Source organism: Achroia grisella, unplaced genomic scaffold (genome assembly GCF_030625045.1).
Source record: "Achroia grisella isolate CSIRO2021 unplaced genomic scaffold, CSIRO_AGI_Agris_v1 utg779, whole genome shotgun sequence".
NCBI classification, from domain to species: Eukaryota; Metazoa; Arthropoda; class Insecta; order Lepidoptera; family Pyralidae; genus Achroia; species Achroia grisella.
Genome location: NW_026713019.1, coordinates 2926321 through 2950715, shown reverse-complemented (window position 1 = coordinate 2950715; position 24395 = coordinate 2926321). Strand labels below are relative to the sequence as shown.

The 24395-nt window shown below is 29.8% G+C and overlaps 1 protein-coding gene across 1 annotated transcript; it reads left to right on the top strand.

Moving 5' to 3' along the window:
• Nucleotides 1–14497: 14497 nt before the first annotated feature.
• On the top strand, nucleotides 14498–23943 carry LOC131850673 (NCK-interacting protein with SH3 domain). The gene is made up of 9 exons (XM_059200975.1): nucleotides 14498–14680; nucleotides 15629–15926; nucleotides 16212–16423; nucleotides 16984–17217; nucleotides 17902–18024; nucleotides 18505–18688; nucleotides 19026–19247; nucleotides 19691–19863; nucleotides 20477–23943. Exons 1-9 carry the CDS (start codon nucleotides 14507–14509, stop codon nucleotides 20666–20668), a joined length of 1812 nt encoding a protein of 603 aa, XP_059056958.1. The 5' UTR covers nucleotides 14498–14506; the 3' UTR covers nucleotides 20669–23943.
• Nucleotides 23944–24395: the final 452 nt, after the last annotated feature.

Below are 24395 nucleotides of genomic sequence, written 5' to 3'. Positions count from 1 at the left end.
TGAATGAATGATGAATGATGAATGATGAATGAATGATGTATGAATGATGAATGAATGATGAATGAATGATGAATGATGAATGAATGAATGAATGATGAATGATGAATGATGAATGATGAATGATGAATGATGAATGATGAATGATGAATGATGAAAGAATGATGAAAGAATGATGAAAGAATGATGAAAGAATGATGAAAGAATGATGAAAGAATGATGAAAGAATGAATGATGAATGAAGAATGAATGATGAATGAATGATGAATGATGAATGAATGATGAATGAATGATGAATGAATGATGAATGAATGATGAATGAATGATGAATGAATGATGAATGATGAATGAATGATGAATGAATGATGAATGAAGAATGAATGATGAATGATGAATGATGAATGATGAATGATGAATGAATGATGAATGATGAATGAATGATGAATGATGAATGATTAATGAATGATGAATGAATGATGAATGAATGATGAATGATGAATGAATGGTGAATGATGAATGATGAATGATTGAATGATGAATGATGAATGAATGATGAATGATGAATGATTGAATGATGAATGATGAATGATGAATGAATGATGAATGATTGAATGATTGAATGATGAATGATGAATGAATGATGAATGAATGATGAATGAATGATGAATGATGAATGATGAAAGATTGAATGATGAATGATGAATGAATGAGTAATTATGAATGAATGATGAATGATGAATAAATGATGAATGATGAATGAATGATGAATGATGAATGATGAATGATGAATGAATGAATGATGAATGACTGAATGATGAAAGTATGAATGATGAATGATGAATGAATGATGAATGAATGATGAATGATGAATGATGAATGAATGATGAATGAATGATGAATGATGAATGATGAATGATGAATGAATGATGAATGATGAATGAATGATGAATGATGAATGAATGATGAATGAATGATGAATGATGAATGAATGATGAATGAATGAATGATGAATGATGAATGAATGATGAATGATGAATGAATGATGAATGAATGATGAATGATGAATGATGAATGATGAATGATGAATGATGAATGATGAATGATGAATGATGAATGAATGATGAATGATGAATGAATGATGAATGAATGATGAATGAATGATGAATGACTGAATGATTGAATGATGAATGAATGATGAATGACTGAATGATGAAAGATTGAATGATGAATGAATGATGAATGATGAATGAATGATGAATGATGAATGCTTGATGAATGATGAATGATGAAAGATTGAATGATGAATGATGAATGAATGATGAATGAATGAATGATGAATGAATGATGAATGAATGATGAATGAATGATGAATGAATGATGAATGAATGATGAATGAATGATGAATGAATGAATGATGAATGAATGATGAATGAATGATGAATGAATGATGAATGAATGATGAATGAATGATGAATGAATGATGAATGAATGATGAATGAATGATGAATGAATGATGAATGAATGATGAATGATGAATGAATGATGAATGAATGATGAAAATGAATGAATGATGAATGATGAAAGATTGAATGATGAAAATGAATGAATGATGAAAGATTGAATGATGAATGATGAATGAATGATGAATGAATGATGAATGAATGATGAATGAATGATGAATGAATGAATTACGAAAGAATGAATGATGAATGAAGAAAGAATGAATGATGAATGAAGAAAGAATGAATGATGAATGATGAATGAATGATGAATGAATGATGAATGATGAATGATGAATGATGAATGATGAATGATTGAATGATGAAAGAATGAATGATGAATGATGAATGAATGATGAATGATGAAAGATGAATGATGAATGATGAATGATGAATGAATGATGAATGATGAATGATGAATGAATGATGAATGATGAATGAATGATGAATGATGAATGAATGATGAATGATGAATGAATGATGATTGATAAAAGACGAATGATGAATGAATGATGAATGATGAATGAATGATGAATGATGAATGAATGATGAATGATGAATGATGAATGAATGATGAATGATGAATGAATGATGAATGAATGATGAATGAATGATGAATGAATGATGAATGATGAATGAATGATGAATGAATGAATGATGAATGATGAATGAGGAATGATGAATGAATGATGAATGATGAATGATGAATGAATGATGAATGATGAATGATGAATGATGAATGATGAATGATGAATGATGAATGAATGATGAAAGATTGAATGATGAAAGAATGATAATGACTGAAATAATTCAGTCATTCATCATTAAGAATTATTGATGAATGATGACTGAATGATGAAAGATTGAATGATGAATGATGAATGAATGATGAAAATGAATGATGTATGACTGAAATAATTCAGTCATTCATCTTTATTAAATATAGAGGAGCCTATGTTGAGAAGAGGACTGTCAAAACTAAGGCCTTGTGATTTGTGGATAGCATATGAAGAATGAATGATGAATGACTCTAATAATTCAGTCATTCATCATTAAGAATTATTGATGAATGATGAATGAAGAATGAATGATGAATGACTCTAATAATTCAGTCATTCATCATTAAGAATTATTGATGAATGATGAATGAATGATGAATGACTGAATGATGAAAGTATGAATGATGAATGATGAAAGTTGAATGAATGATGAATGAATGAATTATGAATGAATGATGAATGAATGAATTATGAATGAATGATGAATGAATGAATTATGAAAGATGAATGATGAATGAATGATGTATGAATGATGAATGCATGATGAATGATGAATGATGAAAGATTGAATGATGAATAATGAATTAATCAAATCAATCAATCAAATCATTTATCATTCGTCATTCATTCATTCATCATTCATCATTCATCATTCATCATTCATTCATAATACATCATTCATTCATCATTCTATCTTTCATCATTCATCATTCATCATCAGTCATCATTTATTCATCATTCAATCTTTCATCATTCATTCATCATTCATCATTCAATCTTTCATCATTCATCATTCATTCATCATTCATTCATCATTCATTCATCATTCATCATTCAATCTTTCATCATTCATCATTCATCATTCATTCATCATTTATCATTCATCATTCAATCTTTCATCATTCTTTCATCATTCATCATTCAATGACTGAATGATGAAAGAATGATGAATGACTGAATTATGAAAGAATTATTGATGAATGATGAATAGTCATTCATCACTCAGTCGAATGATGAAAGAATGTATGATGAATGATGAATGAATGATGAATGATGAATGAATGATGAATTATGATAATTATTCATCATTCATCAATTGTCTTTTTTTGTGTTATTTTCTATATTTTCTTGTAACTTTTAAATGTTCAAGTGCAATGCCAATTCAGTATCAGGAATTTTTGGGCAAATCGGGGCGGTATAACGTCCACAGATGGTTGTACTCTACAATAGAGCTCTCGTGACTTGGATCTAAATTGTTAAGACGTACTCCATCTAAGGTTTGGAGAGTCCAAACTCTGGAGAGTCCAACGTAAACCTGCCCTTTATTAAATATAGAGGAGCCTATGTTGAGAAGAGGACTGTCAAAACTAAGGCCTTGTGATTTGTGGATAGCATATGTTAAGCAAATACGGAATTGTTCTCTGTCAACATATACATTATTTAATATCTGAAACTTGGTATTGACACGTTATAGTTCGTAAAGACGATTATGTAACAAATTGAATGTTATCTAATGAATTCTCAAGAAAACAATTTGTTACCAATGAGTTCTCATTCTCGAGTTAACTATACATTCCTACTTATAACTATACTAAAATTTTTGGTTTAAACTACTGTCTATACCATACGTATTTACTAAAATAATGTAATAATAATATAACTACAAATATATAAGTATAATTTAAGAAAACTATGAATTTCGTAGCATAAATACCAACCTTATAGGTTAGTTCAACGTTTTATCGCACCGCACCCACACGGCGCCGCGGCGCCCTATATGCATATCATTTAATAATTATTTATAAAAATAATGATTTTACACTATCGATGTACGCTAAATATTGAAACAATAATTAATACCAAATCTCAGTTAATAACATAATAAATACGAAATTCGACTATACTCCTAGTTATCGACACTGATGTGAAGGGGTCAACGTAAATTGGTAATGATCTACGTTTTCATACAATATTACTTTCCGTCCAGTACAAGATGAGATATTTCGCCAGGGATCAATGTCAATTGGTGGCTATCGACCTTTTCATAGAATTTTAGTATTCGTCCAGTATAAGTTGAAATAGAATCAATTAAAGTGAAAAATTGTAGTAAAATGATAACAATTTACCAGTTTCAGATTTTTTCCTTTATATTCACCTAATTACCTATCTGCATGCCAAATTTGAACTTCCTAGGTCATCTGGAAGTGGGTTATAATTTTGATCTATAGTTGATCAGTGATAAAAATGACGATTTTTGGACATTAATATCTAAATAACCGTTTGAGATATGTTTATGAAATTTGGAACACATATTTATCTCGCAAGTCTCAATATATGAACCAAATTTGACAGGTTTTTGTGAAAGAGTTTTTGAGTTATGAGGAGGTCAAAAGTGGCTCCAAATGGTTCGTGTAAATATACACACGGTGCTGCTTGCCAGTTTACTTGAAACTCGGCTTGACACGCTACCGCGTGTCTAGATATTTTAGGCAATTATCAAAAAAATATGATAGTATGAAAATAACACTTTTTAACAAATTACAAGAAATGTTTTCATAATAAGTGAAATAATACTTTATCGCGGTAGGTATAGTAAGAAATAAATATCAATTAAATTGCCTTCACGTTCTAATGATGAATGATGAAATGATGAATGATGAAAGATTGAATGATGAATGATGAATGATGAAAGATTTAATGATGAATGATGAATGAATGATGAATGATGAATGAATGATGAATGATGAATGAATGATGAATGATGAATGAATGATGAATGATGAATGAATGATGAATGATGAATGAATGATGAATGATGAATGATGAATGATTGAATGAATGATGAATGATGAATGATGAATGAATGATGAAAATGAATGAATGATGAATGATGAAAGATTGAATGATGAATGAATGATGAATGATGAATGAATGATGAATGATGAATGAATGATGAATGAATGATGAATGAATGATGAATGAATGATGAATGAATGAATGATGAATGATGAATGACGAATGATGAATGAATGATGTAAGAATGAATGATGAATGATGAATGATGAAAGAATGAATGATGAATGATAAATGATTTGGAACACATATTTATCTCGCAAGTCTCAATATATGAACCAAATTTGACAGGTTTTTGTGAAAGAGTTTTTGAGTTATGAGGAGGTCAAAAGTGGCTCCAAATGGTTCGTGTAAATATACACACGGTGCTGCTTGCCAGTTTACTTGAAACTCGGCTTGACACGCTACCGCGTGTCTAGATATTTTAGGCAATTATCAAAAAAATATGATAGTATGAAAATAACACTTTTTAACAAATTACAAGAAATGTTTTCATAATAAGTGAAATAATACTTTATCGCGGTAGGTATAGTAAGAAATAAATATCAATTAAATTGCCTTCACGTTCTAATGATGAATGATGAATGATGAAAGATTGAATGATGAATAATGAATGAATGATGAATGATGAATGAATGATGAATGATGAATGAATGATGAATGATGAATGATGAATGAATGATGAATGATGAATGAATGATGAATGATGAATGAATGATGAATGATGAATGAATGATGAATGATGAATGATGAATGATGAATGATGAATGAATGATGAATGATGAATGATGAATGATGAATGAATGATGAATGATGAATGAATGATGAATGATGAATGATGAATGATGAATGATGAATGAATGATGAATGAATGATGAATGAATGATGAATGATGAATGAATGATGAATAATGAATGAATGATGAATGAATGATTGATGAATGAATGAATGGTGAATGACTGAATGATGAAAGAATGAATGATGAATGATGAATGATGTGGAACACATATTTATCTCGCAAGTCTCAATATATGAACCAAATTTGACAGGTTTTTGTGAAAGAGTTTTTGAGTTATGAGGAGGTCAAAAGTGGCTCCAAATGGTTCGTGTAAATATACACACGGTGCTGCTTGCCAGTTTACTTGAAACTCGGCTTGACACGCTACCGCGTGTCTAGATATTTTAGGCAATTATCAAAAAAATATGATAGTAACACATTTTTCACAAATTACAAGAAATGTTTTCATAATAAGTGAAATAATACTTTATCGCATAAGGTAGGTAAGGTAAGTAAGAAATAAATATCAATTAAATTGCCTTCACGTTCTAATGATGAATGATGAAAGATGAATGATGAATGATAAATGAATGATGAATGATGAATGAATGATGAAAGATTGAATGATGAATGAAAGATGAAAGAATCATCAATGATGAATGAATTATGAAGGAAGGTAGACTGAATGATGAATGATGAATGAAGAATGAATGATGTATGACTGAAATAATTCAGTCATTCATCTTTATTAAATATAGAGGAGCCTATGTTGAGAAGAGGACTGTCAAAACTAAGGCCTTGTGATTTGTGGATAGCATATGAAGAATGAATGATGAATGACTGAATGATGAAAGATTGAAATGATGAAAGATTGAATGATGAATGAATGATGAATGACTGAAATAATTCAGTCATTCATCATTAAGAATTATTGATGAATGATGAATGAATGATGAATGACTGAATGATGAAAGATTGAATGATGAATGAATGATGAATGACTGAATGATGAAAGATTGAATGATGAATGATGAATGAATGATGAAAGAATGATGAAAGAATGATGGAAGAATGATGAATGAATGATGAATGAATGATGAATGAATGATGAATGAATGAATGAATGATGAAAGATGAATGATGAATGAATGATGTATGAATGATGAATGATGAATGATGAATGATGAATGATGAAAGATTGAATGATGAATAATGAATTAATCAAATCAATCAATCAAATCATTTATCATTCGTCATTCATTCTTTCATCATTCATCATTCATCATTCATCATTATTCTTTCATCTTTCATCATTCAATCTTTCATCTTTCATCATTCATCATTCAATCTTTCATCATTCATTCATCATTCAATCTTTCATCATTCATCATTCATCATTCAATCTTTCATCATTCATCATTCATTCATTTTCATCATTCATTCATCATTCATCATTCAATCTTTCATCATTCAGTCATCATTCATTCATTTTCATCATTCATTCATCATTCATCATTCATTCATCATTCAATCATTCAATCATTCATCATTCAATCATTCTTCATTCATCATTCAATGACTGAATGATGAAAGAATGATGAATGACTGAATTATTTCAGTTATTCATCATTAAGAATTATTGATGAATGATGAATAGTCATTCATCACTCAGTCGAATGATGAAAGAATGTATGATGAATGATGAATGAATGATGAATGATGAATGAATGATGAATTATGATAATTATTCATCATTCATCAATTGTCTTTTTTTGTGTTATTTTCTATATTTTCTTGTAACTTTTAAATGTTCAAGTGCAATGCCAATTCAGTATCAGGAATTTTTGGGCAAATCGGGGCGGTATAACGTCCACAGATGGTTGTACTCTACAATAGAGCTCTCGTGACTTGGATCTAAATTGTTAAGACGTACTCCATCTAAGGTTTGGAGAGTCCAAACTCTGGAGAGTCCAACGTAAACCTGCCCTTTATTAAATATAGAGGAGCCTATGTTGAGAAGAGGACTGTCAAAACTAAGGCCTTGTGATTTGTGGATAGCATATGTTAAGCAAATACGGAATTGTTCTCTGTCAACATATACATTATTTAATATCTGAAACTTGGTATTGACACGTTATAGTTCGTAAAGACGATTATGTAACAAATTGAATATTATCTACTGAATTCTCAAGAAAACAATTTGTTACCAATGAGTTCTCATTCTCGAGTTAACTATACATTCCTACTTATAACTATACTAAAATTTTTGGTTTAAACTATTGTCTATACCATACGTATTTACTAAAATAATGTAATAATAATATAACTACAAATATATAAGTATAATTTAAGAAAACTATGAATTTCGTAGCATAAATACCAACCTTATAGGTTAGTTCAACGTTTTATCGCACCGCACCCACACGGCGCCGCGGCGCCCTATATGCATATCATTTAATAATTATTTATAAAAATAATGATTTTACACTATCGATGTACGCTAAATATTGAAACAATAATTAATACCAAATCTCAGTTAATAACATAATAAATACGAAATTCGACTATACTCCTAGTTATCGACACTGATGTGAAGGGGTCAACGTAAATTGGTAATGATCGACGTTTTCATACAATATTACTTTCCGTCCAGTACAAGATGAGATATTTCGCCAGGGATCAATGTCAATTGGTGGCTATCGACCTTTTCATAGAATTTTAGTATTCGTCCAGTATAAGTTGAAATAGAATCAATTAAAGTGAAAAATTGTAGTAAAATGATAACAATTTACCAGTTTCAGATTTTTTCCTTTATATTCACCTAATTACCTATCTGCATGCCAAATTTGAACTTCCTAGGTCATCTGGAAGTGGGTTATAATTTTGATCTATAGTTGATCAGTGATAAAAATGACGATTTTTGGACATTAATATCTAAATAACCGTTTGAGATATGTTTATGAAATTTGGAACACATATTTATCTCGCAAGTCTCAATATATGAACCAAATTTGACAGGTTTTTGTGAAAGAGTTTTTGAGTTATGAGGAGGTCAAAAGTGGCTCCAAATGGTTCGTGTAAATATACACACGGTGCTGCTTGCCAGTTTACTTGAAACTCGGCTTGACACGCTACCGCGTGTCTAGATATTTTAGGCAATTATCAAAAAAATATGATAGTATGAAAATAACACTTTTTAACAAATTACAAGAAATGTTTTCATAATAAGTGAAATAATACTTTATCGCGGTAGGTATAGTAAGAAATAAATATCAATTAAATTGCCTTCACGTTCTAATGATGAATGATGAATGATGAAAGATTGAATGATGAATGAATGATAAATGACTGAATGATGAATGAATGATGAATGATGAATGAATGATGAATGATGAATGAATGATGAATGATGAATGAATGATGAATGATGAATGAATGATGAATGATGAATGAATGATGAATGATGAATGAATGATGAATGATGAATGAATGATGAATGATGAATGATGAATGAATGATGAATGAATGTTGAATGATGAATGAATGATGAATGAATGATGAATGAATGATGAATGAATGATGAATGAATGATGAATGAATGATGAATGAATGATGATGAATGATGAATGAATGATGAATGAATGATGAATGAATGATGAATGAATGATGAATGAATGATGAATGATGAAAGATTGAATGATGAATGAATGATGTATTATGAATGAATGATGAATGATGAAAGAATGAATGATGAATGATAAATGATTTGGAACACATATTTATCTCGCAAGTCTCAATATATGAACCAAATTTGACAGGTTTTTGTGAAAGAGTTTTTGAGTTATGAGGAGGTCAAAAGTGGCTCCAAATGGTTCGTGTAAATATACACACGGTGCTGCTTGCCAGTTTACTTGAAACTCGGCTTGACACGCTACCGCGTGTCTAGATATTTTAGGCAATTATCAAAAAAATATGATAGTATCAAAATAACACTTTTTAACAAATTACAAGAAATGTTTTCATAATAAGTGAAATAATACTTTATCGCGGTAGGTATAGTAAGAAATAAATATCAATTAAATTGCCTTCACGTTCTAATGATGAATGATGAATGATGAAAGATTGAATGATGAATGAATGATAAATGACTGAATGATGAATGAATGATGAATGATGAATGAATGATGAATGAATGATGAATGATGAATGAATGATGAATGATGAATGATGAATGAATGATGAATGATGAATGAATGATGAATGATGAATGAATGATGAATGATGAATGAATGATGAATGATGAATGATGAATGATGAATGATAAATGATGAATGATGAATGATTGAATGATGAAAGAATGATGAATGAATGAAAGATGAATGATGAATGATGAATGATGAATGAGATGAAAAGAATGAATGATGAATGATGAATGAATGATGAATGAATAATGAATGAATGATGAATGATTGAAATAAAGAAAGAATGAAAGATCAATGAAGAATGAATAAAAAATGAATGATGAAAGAATGAATGATGAATGATAAATGATTTGGAACACATATTTATCTCGCAAGTCTCAATATATGAACCAAATTTGACAGGTTTTTGTGAAAGAGTTTTTGAGTTATGAGGAGGTCAAAAGTGGCTCCAAATGGTTCGTGTAAATATACACACGGTGCTGCTTGCCAGTTTACTTGAAACTCGGCTTGACACGCTACCGCGTGTCTAGATATTTTAGGCAATTATCAAAAAAATATGATAGTAACACATTTTTCACAAATTACAAGAAATGTTTTCATAATAAGTGAAATAATACTTTATCGCATAAGGTAGGTAAGGTAAGTAAGAAATAAATATCAATTAAATTGCCTTCACGTTCTAATGATGAATGATGAATGATGAAAGATTGAATGATGAATGATGAATGAATGATGAAAGATTGAATGATGAAAGAATGATAATGACTGAAATAATTCAGTCATTCATCATTAAGAATTATTGATGAATGATGACTGAATGATGAAAGATTGAATGATGAATGATGAATATGAATGAATGATAATGACTGAAATAATTCAGTCATTCATCTTTATTAAATATAGAGGAGCCTATGTTGAGAAGAGGACTGTCAAAACTAAGGCCTTGTGATTTGTGGATAGCATATGAAGAATGAATGATGAAAGATTGAATGATGAAAATGAATGAATGATGAAAGATTGAATGATGAAAATGAATGAATGATGAATGACTGAAATAATTCAGTCATTCATCATTAAGAATTATTGATGAATGATGAATGAATGATGAATTACTGAATGATGAAAGATTGAATGATGAATGATGAATGAATGATGAAAATGAATGAATGATGAATGATGAAAGATTGAATGATGAATGAATGATGAATGATGAATGAATGATGAATGATGAATGATGAATTAATGATGAATGAATTATGAATGAATGATGAATGAATGAATGATGAATTGAATGATGAATGATTAATGATGAATGTGAAAATGATGTATGAATGATGAATGATGAATGATGAATGATGAATGATGAAAGATTGAATGATGAATAATGAATTAATCAAATCAATCAATCAAATCATTTATCATTCGTCATTCATTCTTTCACCATTCATCATTCATCATTCATTCATAATTACTCATTCATTCATCATTCATCATTCAATCTTTCATCATTTCATCATTCAATCTTTCATCATTCATCATTCATTCATTTTCATCATTCATTCATCATTCATTCATCATTCATCATTCATTCATCATTCATCATTCAATCTTTCATCATTCATCATTCATCATTCATCTTTCATCATTCATCATTCATCATTCAATCATTCATCATTCATCATTCATCATTCAATGACTGAATGATGAAAGAATGATGAATGACTGAATTATGAAAGAATTATTGATGAATGATGAATAGTCATTCATCACTCAGTCGAATGATGAATGAATGTATGATGAATGATGAATGAATGATGAATGATGAATGAATGATGAATTATGATAATTATTCATCATTCATCAATTGTCTTTTTTTGTGTTATTTTCTATATTTTCTTGTAACTTTTAAATGTTCAAGTGCAATGCCAATTCAGTATCAGGAATTTTTGGGCAAATCGGGGCGGTATAACGTCCACAGATGGTTGTACTCTACAATAGAGCTCTCGTGACTTGGATCTAAATTGTTAAGACGTACTCCATCTAAGGTTTGGAGAGTCCAAACTCTGGAGAGTCCAACGTAAACCTGCCCTTTATTAAATATAGAGGAGCCTATGTTGAGAAGAGGACTGTCAAAACTAAGGCCTTGTGATTTGTGGATAGCATATGTTAAGCAAATACGGAATTGTTCTCTGTCAACATATACATTATTTAATATCTGAAACTTGGTATTGACACGTTATAGTTCGTAAAGACGATTATGTAACAAATTGAATATTATCTACTGAATTCTCAAGAAAACAATTTGTTACCAATGAGTTCTCATTCTCGAGTTAACTATACATTCCTACTTATAACTATACTAAAATTTTTGGTTTAAACTATTGTCTATACCATACGTATTTACTAAAATAATGTAATAATAATATAACTACAAATATATAAGTATAATTTAAGAAAACTATGAATTTCGTAGCATAAATACCAACCTTATAGGTTAGTTCAACGTTTTATCGCACCGCACCCACACGGCGCCGCGGCGCCCTATATGCATATCATTTAATAATTATTTATAAAAATAATGATTTTACACTATCGATGTACGCTAAATATTGAAACAATAATTAATACCAAATCTCAGTTAATAACATAATAAATACGAAATTCGACTATACTCCTAGTTATCGACACTGATGTGAAGGGGTCAACGTAAATTGGTAATGATCCACGTTTTCATACAATATTACTTTCCGTCCAGTACAAGATGAGATATTTCGCCAGGGATCAATGTCAATTGGTGGCTATCGACCTTTTCATAGAATTTTAGTATTCGTCCAGTATAAGTTGAAATAGAATCAATTAAAGTGAAAAATTGTAGTAAAATGATAACAATTTACCAGTTTCAGATTTTTTCCTTTATATTCACCTAATTACCTATCTGCATGCCAAATTTGAACTTCCTAGGTCATCTGGAAGTGGGTTATAATTTTGATCTATAGTTGATCAGTGATAAAAATGACGATTTTTGGACATTAATATCTAAATAACCGTTTGAGATATGTTTATGAAATTTGGAACACATATTTATCTCGCAAGTCTCAATATATGAACCAAATTTGACAGGTTTTTGTGAAAGAGTTTTTGAGTTATGAGGAGGTCAAAAGTGGCTCCAAATGGTTCGTGTAAATATACACACGGTGCTGCTTGCCAGTTTACTTGAAACTCGGCTTGACACGCTACCGCGTGTCTAGATATTTTAGGCAATTATCAAAAAAATATGATAGTATGAAAATAACACTTTTTAACAAATTACAAGAAATGTTTTCATAATAAGTGAAATAATACTTTATCGCATAAGGTAGGTATAGTAAGAAATAAATATCAATTAAATTGCCTTCACGTTCTAATTTTATTCCACTTAATTTCAGCACAGTAAAAAGACATCTATTGAATAATATTTTTCTCCCATGATTATACTCCAGCAATATTCACAGCGTACCTAATTACTTTCTAGAAAAGTTGACACAGCCCCTATATTTTTTTTTTTATAAATTCAAGCAGGTTTGTTTGTCTCTATAAGACTTAAAATGTATGTATATGCAATCAATAGCTTGCAAATAGGTACATATGTCGAACTAAAAAAACTTAGCAATATTAATACCAATTATATTTATACGAGGTTCGGCTATTCTGTGTTACTATTTTTTAAATTCTTATTGGCGTAATAGATAAACATACTTCTTTCTGAAATGGTGTAAAAATTATTTCCCATTTTTGAAAGGCACGTTGAAAATCCGATACATAATACTGTATAGCTATCTCATGACATAATTAAGCAATCGTAAACGAATACATGAAGGCTACACAGTAGTGTATTTAGCTAATGGTGTATAATAATGGACCACCGTTTTTATCGTCCTTTACTTTTAGTTTTGTGAGCATAAAACTGAAGTTAATAATATTGAGGTGCTGCTTTTAAAGCAGAGAAATATTATTGCGATGTGTATTCATTGTTACTTCATATGATGTATGGCATAGTGAAAACGAAATTTTTATGCCGCAGTTTACATTTTGACAGCTAACTGGATGTCTTTGTCAATGTCAAATCGAACAACTGACACACGTCATTGTCATTGATTTCCTGTAATTTTAGGTTTTTTAAAAATTGATTTGTTTTCGGTCGTTTCGCTTTTACGCTACCCGAACATTGTTGTAATTTAATTTTAAGATTTTTAAGCCAATGTGAACTATAATATTATCCAAAATTATCCATACTATATTCTGCAACATCAATCATGGGAGACGGACAGATTGAAATCGGTTTGTTTTTTTAGCATTCTTATTTACTTGGGTGTTGGATCCACGAATTTACATCAATTTCTAATTTCAGAGGATTATGAAATGCTTAAAGCAATGTATGATTTTGAGGCTACTCTAAGTAAGACCTTGAGTTTCTCCGAAGGGGATTTTTTCCTACTTCAGCAAAACAATACCAAGCAAAGAAATTGGTGGCATGTTGTAAATAGAAAAGGTCTGATTGGATTCGTTCCCTCAAATTATGTGGCCTCAGTCAAGGTAAGTTTGATTTTAGATTTTGAAATTTACATATGTGAAGTACCTAGTGTCCTCTGTAGTGTGTTATGAATATGCACTTTTATACAAATTGCCAGGTATCAACATTTTAATATTGCAGTATTAACTGTCATCAATTATCCTAGTTCTAACAATTAACACTCATTAAATTTATCTATGTAGGTACAGATATAATGACAAATAAGTGTGTTGTTTCATCTTCGTAAGTAGATATGCTTGGATAGTTCTTAAAAATTTATTGCTGACTAGTGTGTGCTGCATCATGTATTTAAAACATTAAAAATTTAAAAAGTCATGTATTCATTTCATTTATGATGATGTCTACTACCCTGGCCACACCTGGTTGTTGTATGTACACAAAATGAAACAAAGTTATTTATCACTTTATTCATAAATAAATTAATTTCAAAATATATAGTCCATGTCACCGGAGTAATGTACCTTTTAAACAATGGAATCAATTCTCAAAAGAACTATTATATTGCTTTTATATAATGATTAAAGCAGCAATTATATGCACATGCTTTTATAATTTTATTTCTATATCAAATTCTCAATATTGGCACAGAATTTTATTTTAATCTTAAGGTGATGACGATGATGAGGACATAGGCATGAGGATAATAATGTATATTATCTATGACTAAAATATATCATTACTAAAAATATAAAAGGAAATTTGTCATAACATCATATCATCAAACTAATCTTTATGTTCTGATCAACATTTGAATCACCCCGCCTTTGCCTGGGTGCTTATATAATTGAGTTTTGTGTATTTTATTATGATATGTAGCCTATATCACTCTGTTATGATGTACCTTTCATAATAAAAGGACATCTGAATTCTGAATTCTACAGTTTATTTTCGTCTGAACAAAATGTAATAATAATATTAATTAAATTGAATTTATTTCTATTTAACCACAGGTTGAGCCAGAATTCCTTTTGGCATTTATTAATGATTGTATTAAAAATACAAATGAAAATAATATAGTGTCATCTCAGAAACAAGAGTTATTAAATAAACTGAATGAAAAGAAGAAGCTAATACAATTAGTTATAAAGCCACAAAGCAAGAAACCACCAGCTCCAAAACCACCGCAACGATTGGATGACAGCACACCCCCTAATGGGGTGTCCCCCTCCTTTGATTTGCGACCTGTTGTGTCTCAACAACAAATATCGGAAGAAAGGGAATCCCAATCTCCACCTAAAAGTATGAAGGGTAACAATTATTATTACAAATTATTATCTACACATTGATTTTATTCACTGATTTAAGGATAATTGATTAATTGTTTTTATGGAATAAAACCCTTTTATCTAGCTGCCTAAAAAAATAATTTAATCACACAATTTTTATAATAACTATTTCTATATTATACTGTAACAAAGTTACACACAGCTTTGTACATCATAATATAAATTCAGTAGTAGTAATGGAGTTACATAGTAATATGCTTTAATGTACAAACTTTTTATTTTTAAATACACATTTGTAAATTTATAGATGTTGATGATGGAAGAATGAAAGGAACAGTCGTCAAGACAGGTTCTAATCAATTGTCATCTGATACTGATGATCAGGATGATAGTCAAGACAGCAGCAGAAGTATTAAACCAAATGCTATATATGAGATAGTGCAGGCTGTACGAAAAGAGACACAACTCAGCCATGAAATGTCTAAAGTTGCTGTTGAAACTGTGCTGATTTCTTTGAGGGTAAGATTTTACATAACAGTGCTACCGATTAGATTTTAATGGAACTTTAATAACACATAGGCTATAATAATAGTTTTGAAAATGAAATTGTGACAATATTAAATCTTGTCTATTAAGAAATCATTTTTTATTCATAGTCATACGTCATTCTCAAAGTTCTTACCCATGAATATTACCCACAAGTATGGGATATTCTTTCTGATATTTAGTGATATCTTAAAATATTATGTTATTTGACAGATTACTAATTTACTTATTTAATAATAAATAGTGACTTGTCTTTACATCACTCAGATGCATTATAAATCTTTTAATTTCTCTGCTTGTTCTATATTATAACATGCATGTATTATACTTATGAACCTTTCTCTATCGATCACGCGAATCACTCTATCTATTGCTGAAATCTGCATTAAAATCCATTGCATAATCTAAAAAATATAAGAGAACAGACATGGTGGTTCATTTTATACTATGTAAAGATTTTAAAGTTTATATAAAATGAAATGAGAGAACAATCTTAATCTAATTATATATCTATATACTCTTTTGTTGATCAGGAATTTCTTCCTGGTGGAGCTGCCCGGTCAATAATTGATGCCCTTCTCCGAGAAGCGAACAGCAACATTACATGTCCGAAGAATGCTATTGATGCGGCTCCAGACGCGCTCAGAATGATGACAGCCCTAAACGCTCTGTCCAAAGCTGCCAATGACGCCCAGCAAAGAGGATGGGCACTGCATGATGATGCTCATGATATACAAACACAACTGCTTGAACTAATTTCTGTTATGGTATGGAACATTTTAAATTCCAGTTTTTCTGTAATAGATTGTGTATACCGTGTTGTGTTTTCTATTTGCATTTGTTTGTTTTTATTAGATGATAATGAAATGGTGCACCCGCCTAAGCTAACCATAAACTGGTTCTTAGGCGGGTGCACCAACCGCTTCACTTAGCCCATTGTGACAATTTTACCGGGAATTGATCTCGATGGTTTCCAATCGGAACCGCGTGGAGGTCAAGCTGACTTGCTACATTGCTGGAAATGGGATCATTAGTCCACATTACTTACAATCGCCTTCTCCCTTTTGCATTTGTTCTTTATGCCCACTAAAGTAATATAATATTGATGTTATTTTTATTTAGTTGCATAATTAGAATAATAATAATAGTATCTCTGGACAAATCACACAGCGCCAGCGGTCCTAGACAATTAATATACATACATAAACATACATTCTTCTTGTAAATACATATATAATATATACTTATATAGAAAGCACCTAGAATCAATCATACCCATGAATACGAATATTTTTATTATTTGGGAAATCGTACCCACGACCCTCGCAACTAAGGCTATACTCTAACGATTTAGCATACCACCGAGGCTCTGTATATAGGCATAGGAATACAAGATCTCTTTTAAGTTTACCATCTTCAGCTCTAAAGAAAACTGATTTTATATCTTACAGTCCAATGCTGATGTGAATATCTCGCAGCATGTCCTCAGCAGCCACCGCTACGCTTATGTGACTACATTGGTGCAATACTACCAGATGGAAACGAGATGGCCTCTAAGGCAACTACTATTACAGGTAAACAATTCAATGGCATACAGAATATTAGAAATAAGTCAAAATACACATGATTTTTGTAATCATACTTATATATATTATATATAAAAAATTGTAAAAAATATTATTTTAGTGTATGTACCGTATTTATATTCATATGCATGTAGTAAAATATGGTAATTTCAATATTACAAACAGACACTCCAATTTTATTTATATGTATAGATGTATAATACAGTAATATTGTTGACAACACAACAGTGATATAATACAGAAATAGCAGTATGTGTTTTGTATCCTTACTAGTAGTGAAACTTATAACGTAGATTTGGTATGTTACTTAACAGCTGAAATAAGTTATTGTTTTAACAACTATTCTAATACTGTTGGTCGCAACTAACCTTTACAGATCCACCAAATGAAATTGATAAGACTGAGGTACCCATGCAAACAATTTTTTATAGATTGTAAATAATATAATTAATAAATATTTTATTTCAGGCATTCGGTGTCATGTGCGGATTAGAACGTACAGCACTTGCTACTCTGGCACTGTCAGCCCTACCTGCAGAGATAGCTCGAGACATGCGAGACAATCCTCGCGCCGTCAGCCGCCTGTCACACTCGGCACTACTGCTGTCTATGGTCTTGTCTATGGGCGACAAATTGCCAGTTACACACTTCGGTAAGATTACCATACACTTAAAGATGGTTGAGAATTAAAATTCTAATATTGAATTAATTATCGTCTTTCTTTTTCTTAGATTATTTTTAATCGAATTTTAACAAATTCGTACATTAATCTTTGTGAATATTTTACATCCCATTGAGTTCATCTACGCACTGTGCACTATTTTATTACCTCCAATAGATGGCGCTAATAGAGTAAACTGACCATTAAATTATATTAGCTTTATTGTATTTCTAAGATTTTAATTAAGTCTTGAGTTTATTTGAGAATCTTCAAGATTGTGTAATCTTTTTATGATAAAACCTTAAGTTGATTGACAAACTATTTTCAGAACAACTAGGGGTCGAATTTGCACAATTCCTCTTGGAGTTAATTGAAGACCCACCAGAGACGGATGTGGATGAACAAATTCCTGATCTATTCTTGACTCTCCTACTTGCTTACAATTTGCAATTTGAAAGTGTAATGGACAACCTTCTACTCAACGCATTAGAAACCAGAGACAATGCTAAAACATTTTGTGAAAAGATCCTTTTAATTCTTAATCGAGAAGGTAATTGTTACATATTTTAGTCACTATAATTATGAATGGAAATTCTATAAAGAAAATTGTGTTTTTGTAACATTAGTGTTACAATAGAAATTTTTTATTATTATATCTACATATTCTAAGAAAATTATTGATTGATTGATTAGAATTTGCAAAAGGGTGGAAATTTGAATATGTTTTAGTATCATAGATGTTTAATATAAAATTGTATGACATGATCAATATTATTTTTATTATCTTATTTATTTTATACTAATACAACATTAAAATAGAAAAACTATTTTTAGAACAAAAATTTAAATTGTATTTGTAACATATATAACAATGTAATATGTAACATATTCTATTTCATTTACAATTGCTGTTTAATCAATGAACGAGACAACTAGTACAACCATACTATAAATATTTAATGTAATATAAAGCAAATGTGCTGTTGTAAACAGAAGACCCAGTACACCTTTTCGACCACGAGCCCGCGCCGCCACATTCAGTGCTCAAGCTCGTCATAGATCTGTTCAGCCGCAAGAAGACCGCCAACCATTTCTACACCAATGATGTCAACGTGGCTATCGACATCATTGTCAGGCAACTAGCTGACTTATCGCCTGGAGACACGGTATATATAGTTTTCAAGATATATTTTTTATTGACTATACTTTGTCATGAAGTAAGCATTCAAATATAGATTTATTCTTATAAACGGTAAACTACAATCAATGTAAATAACTTATTTAGAATTTTAAACAAAATCGCGTTTATATAAGAATGCCATTTGCAAAAATTTATAACAAAAGAATATTTCCACTCCACTACACTCGCACGGTGCAAACATTTGTATTCATGAGTATGATTGTTTGTATCAGTCTGGGTGTTTTCTATGTATATTATGTATGTATTTACAAAAACAAAGTATCCAAGTTCAAATTAAAAAATCATTTATTCATGTAGAACATTTAAGCCGCTTATCAACGTAATTTTTTTTATATTTTAAAATTTTCCCAACCGTTTTGTATATAGATCCAGTGGAAAAGAACTGGCAAGATACTCAATTGGGTTACTTTTTTTTTTAAATAGCCAATTTATTTACAATAATGTTTGTATAAGTGTAAGTATTCATACCAGTTGTCTAATATAGTACCCATAACATATGCTCTGCTTACCGTGGGACTAGATGGCGCTGTGTTAATTGTCTAGGTTTATTTATGTATTATTTATAAATACAATTTCAGCGACGTCAACAATACCTCAGGATACTGCAGGGCATCATCCGTAACACGGACTATGGGGCCCACCTGCATCGCCGTCAAGATCTCCTAAGATGTTTCGCGCGTATCTTTTGCGAAGAGGTGGAAGCCAGCCGAGACGACCAGGCTCTTGTCCGCGCCATATCCAACGAGTTCCCACAGTACTTCAAGGCCTAAGGTTTGAACGCCAGTAGATGCAATTTGAGTGAAATGTCGGCTAGTGCATAGTCGTATGGGAAGATGTAACGCGTGCTGCTATAGGACTGTGGAAGTAGATACTATATCTAATATTGGCTGTGTAGACGGTGTACCACCTTTTATGATGTTCAGCGTACCTACCTACCTACCATGAGTTTCGGTTTGATTCTTTTGTGGTGAAAATGCAAATGCTTTAAAGACCGTTTTCAAGTCATATGGTTGGCAGCTATATGATTATAACCATGTCTATATATACTCATGGTAGAGGTACGGAATAATATTATGCGTGTATGTCATGTGATGTGTGTTCGGAAAGGTCTCAATTCTCTATTCAATAGATATGAATTTCCATTTAAATCGAACGTTAATTGTATACTATAATACTGAACTAAAAATAGATTTGCTTGTTACTAAACGATCTTTCTGTGTTATGGTATATAGGTATAAGTATTCGCACAATTCGAAGCATTTATTCAGGTATTTCTTAAATATTATTATAGATACGTATTAGTGCTGTAGACAACGAATTATTCTATCTGTCACAACATTTATTATCCAGGAAATTAAAAAAAAAGTCTTCATAATTTTTCAATATTCTCATTTCTTATTTCTTAAATTTTTATGGTAAATTTTCCAGTAATTTTGCAATTGTTATTCTAAGTAATGTAAAAGTTTAATTCTTATATTTGTAGAATAAGTTGCGTCACGTTAATGCCATTTATATAACCAAAGATTTATATCATTTCAAATTTCACTCCTAGTCTCAAACCCCACAGTCAATTATTATACGATGTTCTGTATGATAATTCAATATATGTGCTTATTTTTACAGCATAAAAATAATTGGGCCTAATTTTTAGATCTACTAAATTAAGAAATAAATATTTACAATTCTAATTCTAAATATGAAATATAGCAAAATATAAACTTACAAATTAATAGTTTTTAAAAGATGTCGCTATTTTTGTCAACATACATAGATGAAATAATATTTAATATAGATAAAAATTTATTAGCTCTACAACAGCATTAAAAGAATATATCCTATTCTTATGAATATTATAGAACTCAGTAGCTGACTTTACGGATTATAGGAATTAAGTCAATATTACAAATATACTATAATCCCATGTTACGTTATTGTTATTGTGAACTTAATAATACAGAGATAATATTTTTACAATTCAAATTACGACTCGCACGAATATAGTAGTTTTTCATATTACATAGGCATACAGTTTTTCAAATGATTGTTTCAATATTTATCACCAGTTTTATTTAAATTCATAATGAATCCTCCGTATTACATTATTCAATTAAATAATTCCGTTATATTTCCATAAAGAATATTTTGCATTTAAGTATGTCTGCTGTTCATATGTTACTTTAGATGTGGGTGTTATCTATTAAGTTAAAATTATAAAATCATGCTGATAATGACTGTCTAAACTAAAACAATCACAAAGATATCCGTGCGCGATAGTTTATATAAGTTTTAAATTTCCTACATGTATATCTATACACGTAAAAAACCGCAGAGTTCTTGATTCAATGTACAAACATTTTTGTAAAACAAAAATCGATATATTAAAATCAAACCATATTAAAATTTAAAAAAATGAGCGAATATGCTTCCAACTTACAAATAATTGTTATTGTTAATAATCGTATTATCATATACTTCTAATATGCACTATTTTCAAAATATATGAAAAACTAAAAATAATATATTTCGTTATATTGAGTCATATTGTAAGTTGATTCACGATATAAAAATATATGAATAAATAGAGCTTGAGAACTCATACAGCTCTATTTATTTTTAAAGCAAAAATGAGCAAGTCAGTGTGGATGCCTATTACTTATAGGCATACTAAATAAAATCAGATATAATCTATGGCCTTCAGTCGGTCCATAAGTACTTCCGAGATTTGAAGAGCCTCATAACATTTTTTTCCCGGTAAAGTTGTAAAATCCAGCCATAGCCAATGTCATTACAATAGTTCGGAAATAATGCTAAATTAAAATATGGTTAGTCGTAAGGGATATACCGAGAGTTACGTAATGTATTTACAATTTACCCTAAAAATTGTAATACTGTATCAAGAATTAATTATAATATTATGAATAAATAGTATGCATAGCTTGGTTTAACTTTACGACTAACACTGTATATATCAGTAATTATTTTTTGTTCACTATTGCGTATCGTTAGAAGCCCCAATTTATAGCCGTATAAATTTTAGACATATTTAACGGTGTAACTGTATCTCAAAATCTGTAACTGTAATATGTATAAACTTCATCAAATTCCGATGTATCGTAGTACAATTTCTTGTTCAAATATTACTTACTTAGTGACCAAAGTTTCAGGGTGTGTAGTTATTATACATGTAAAAGTAAAGCGTCTTGGTAATAATAATAATAGTATTTATTTGTCTCAAAGAGTAATTTGTAACAATTTCTAGTTATAATAAAATAAAGCTACTTTAAGACAAAATGGTTATTAACTCAAAGGGGTAAGTAAGTTCTTTGTATCTGCTATTCTCTCATAGCCTATATCCGGAAAATTACGTACAGTAAAGGTCTTTGTCAAAAATTGTTTATTTTTTTAAAACACTTTCGGCCAAAAAATCAACGACTACTATAGCATTTAAGTTTAACAATGTCCTCCACTAAAATATATCATAAATTGAATCACAAATATAAATATTAATTATTAAATGAAAATCAATTGTAAGTTTTCATTGTACGTAAATCCTATGTATATCACATCGGTCATAAACTGTGTATACTTAATTTTTTTATATATTTATTGATTAGCTATTATTTTTGCCCAGGCATTGTTATGACTTACAATAGTCAGTAAAATTGAAAATGTACTTATTGAAATTGTTAATAATACTTCATATTTTAAAATTTTATGATGAAATTAAATATTTACATTGTTACGCCTAATTTGATATTGTATAGATGTTAATTACTAATACTCTCAATTTACTTTTGGATTGTGCTCAAAATGGCAGCCAAATTTTTGTAGTTTCGTAATTGTGGTAATTTATCGTATTGTTTTTATTTTTATACTTGAAGGGAGACACGTCGATATTTTGAACTTTATCTCATTGTATATTTTTATATATTATTATAATATACTGTATTGTTTAGCAGTTGAGATAAATATTGCGGTTATTTCATATTTGAACTTTCTTAAGAAACACTGCAACAAAACAAACAACATTATAAGAATATCGAAAATATAGCAACTAGTAGGTGACGGTACAGTGACTATATTAATGAAAATTTGTTTACTTTTGAAGTATTTACCCTTAAGGAAATTTCTTGTCCCTTATCTATCGTGCATGGGAATTCATAGGGTTCGGGATTGATGATACAGAGTCACGTATCTTTACTAAGTTTCTTTTGCATCATGAATTTTTATTAACATACTTACCTTAATCAACTTACAACATGTAAACACTTTTAAGTAACTATAGTATGTGTTCTAATTTGATATAAGTTGGATGTTGGTTGTATACCCTATGTTTGTTCACACGTATTAGGGAAAGCTTACTTAATGGACCTAAGTTATTATGGTTGACTGTACTGTTAAAATATAAGTAAGACAATCAGGTTATCGAATGTAGAATTATTTCACTTGCATGTTGTTCTCTTCATTCCAGTTTTCTGTAATCAATGTCGCTTAGAT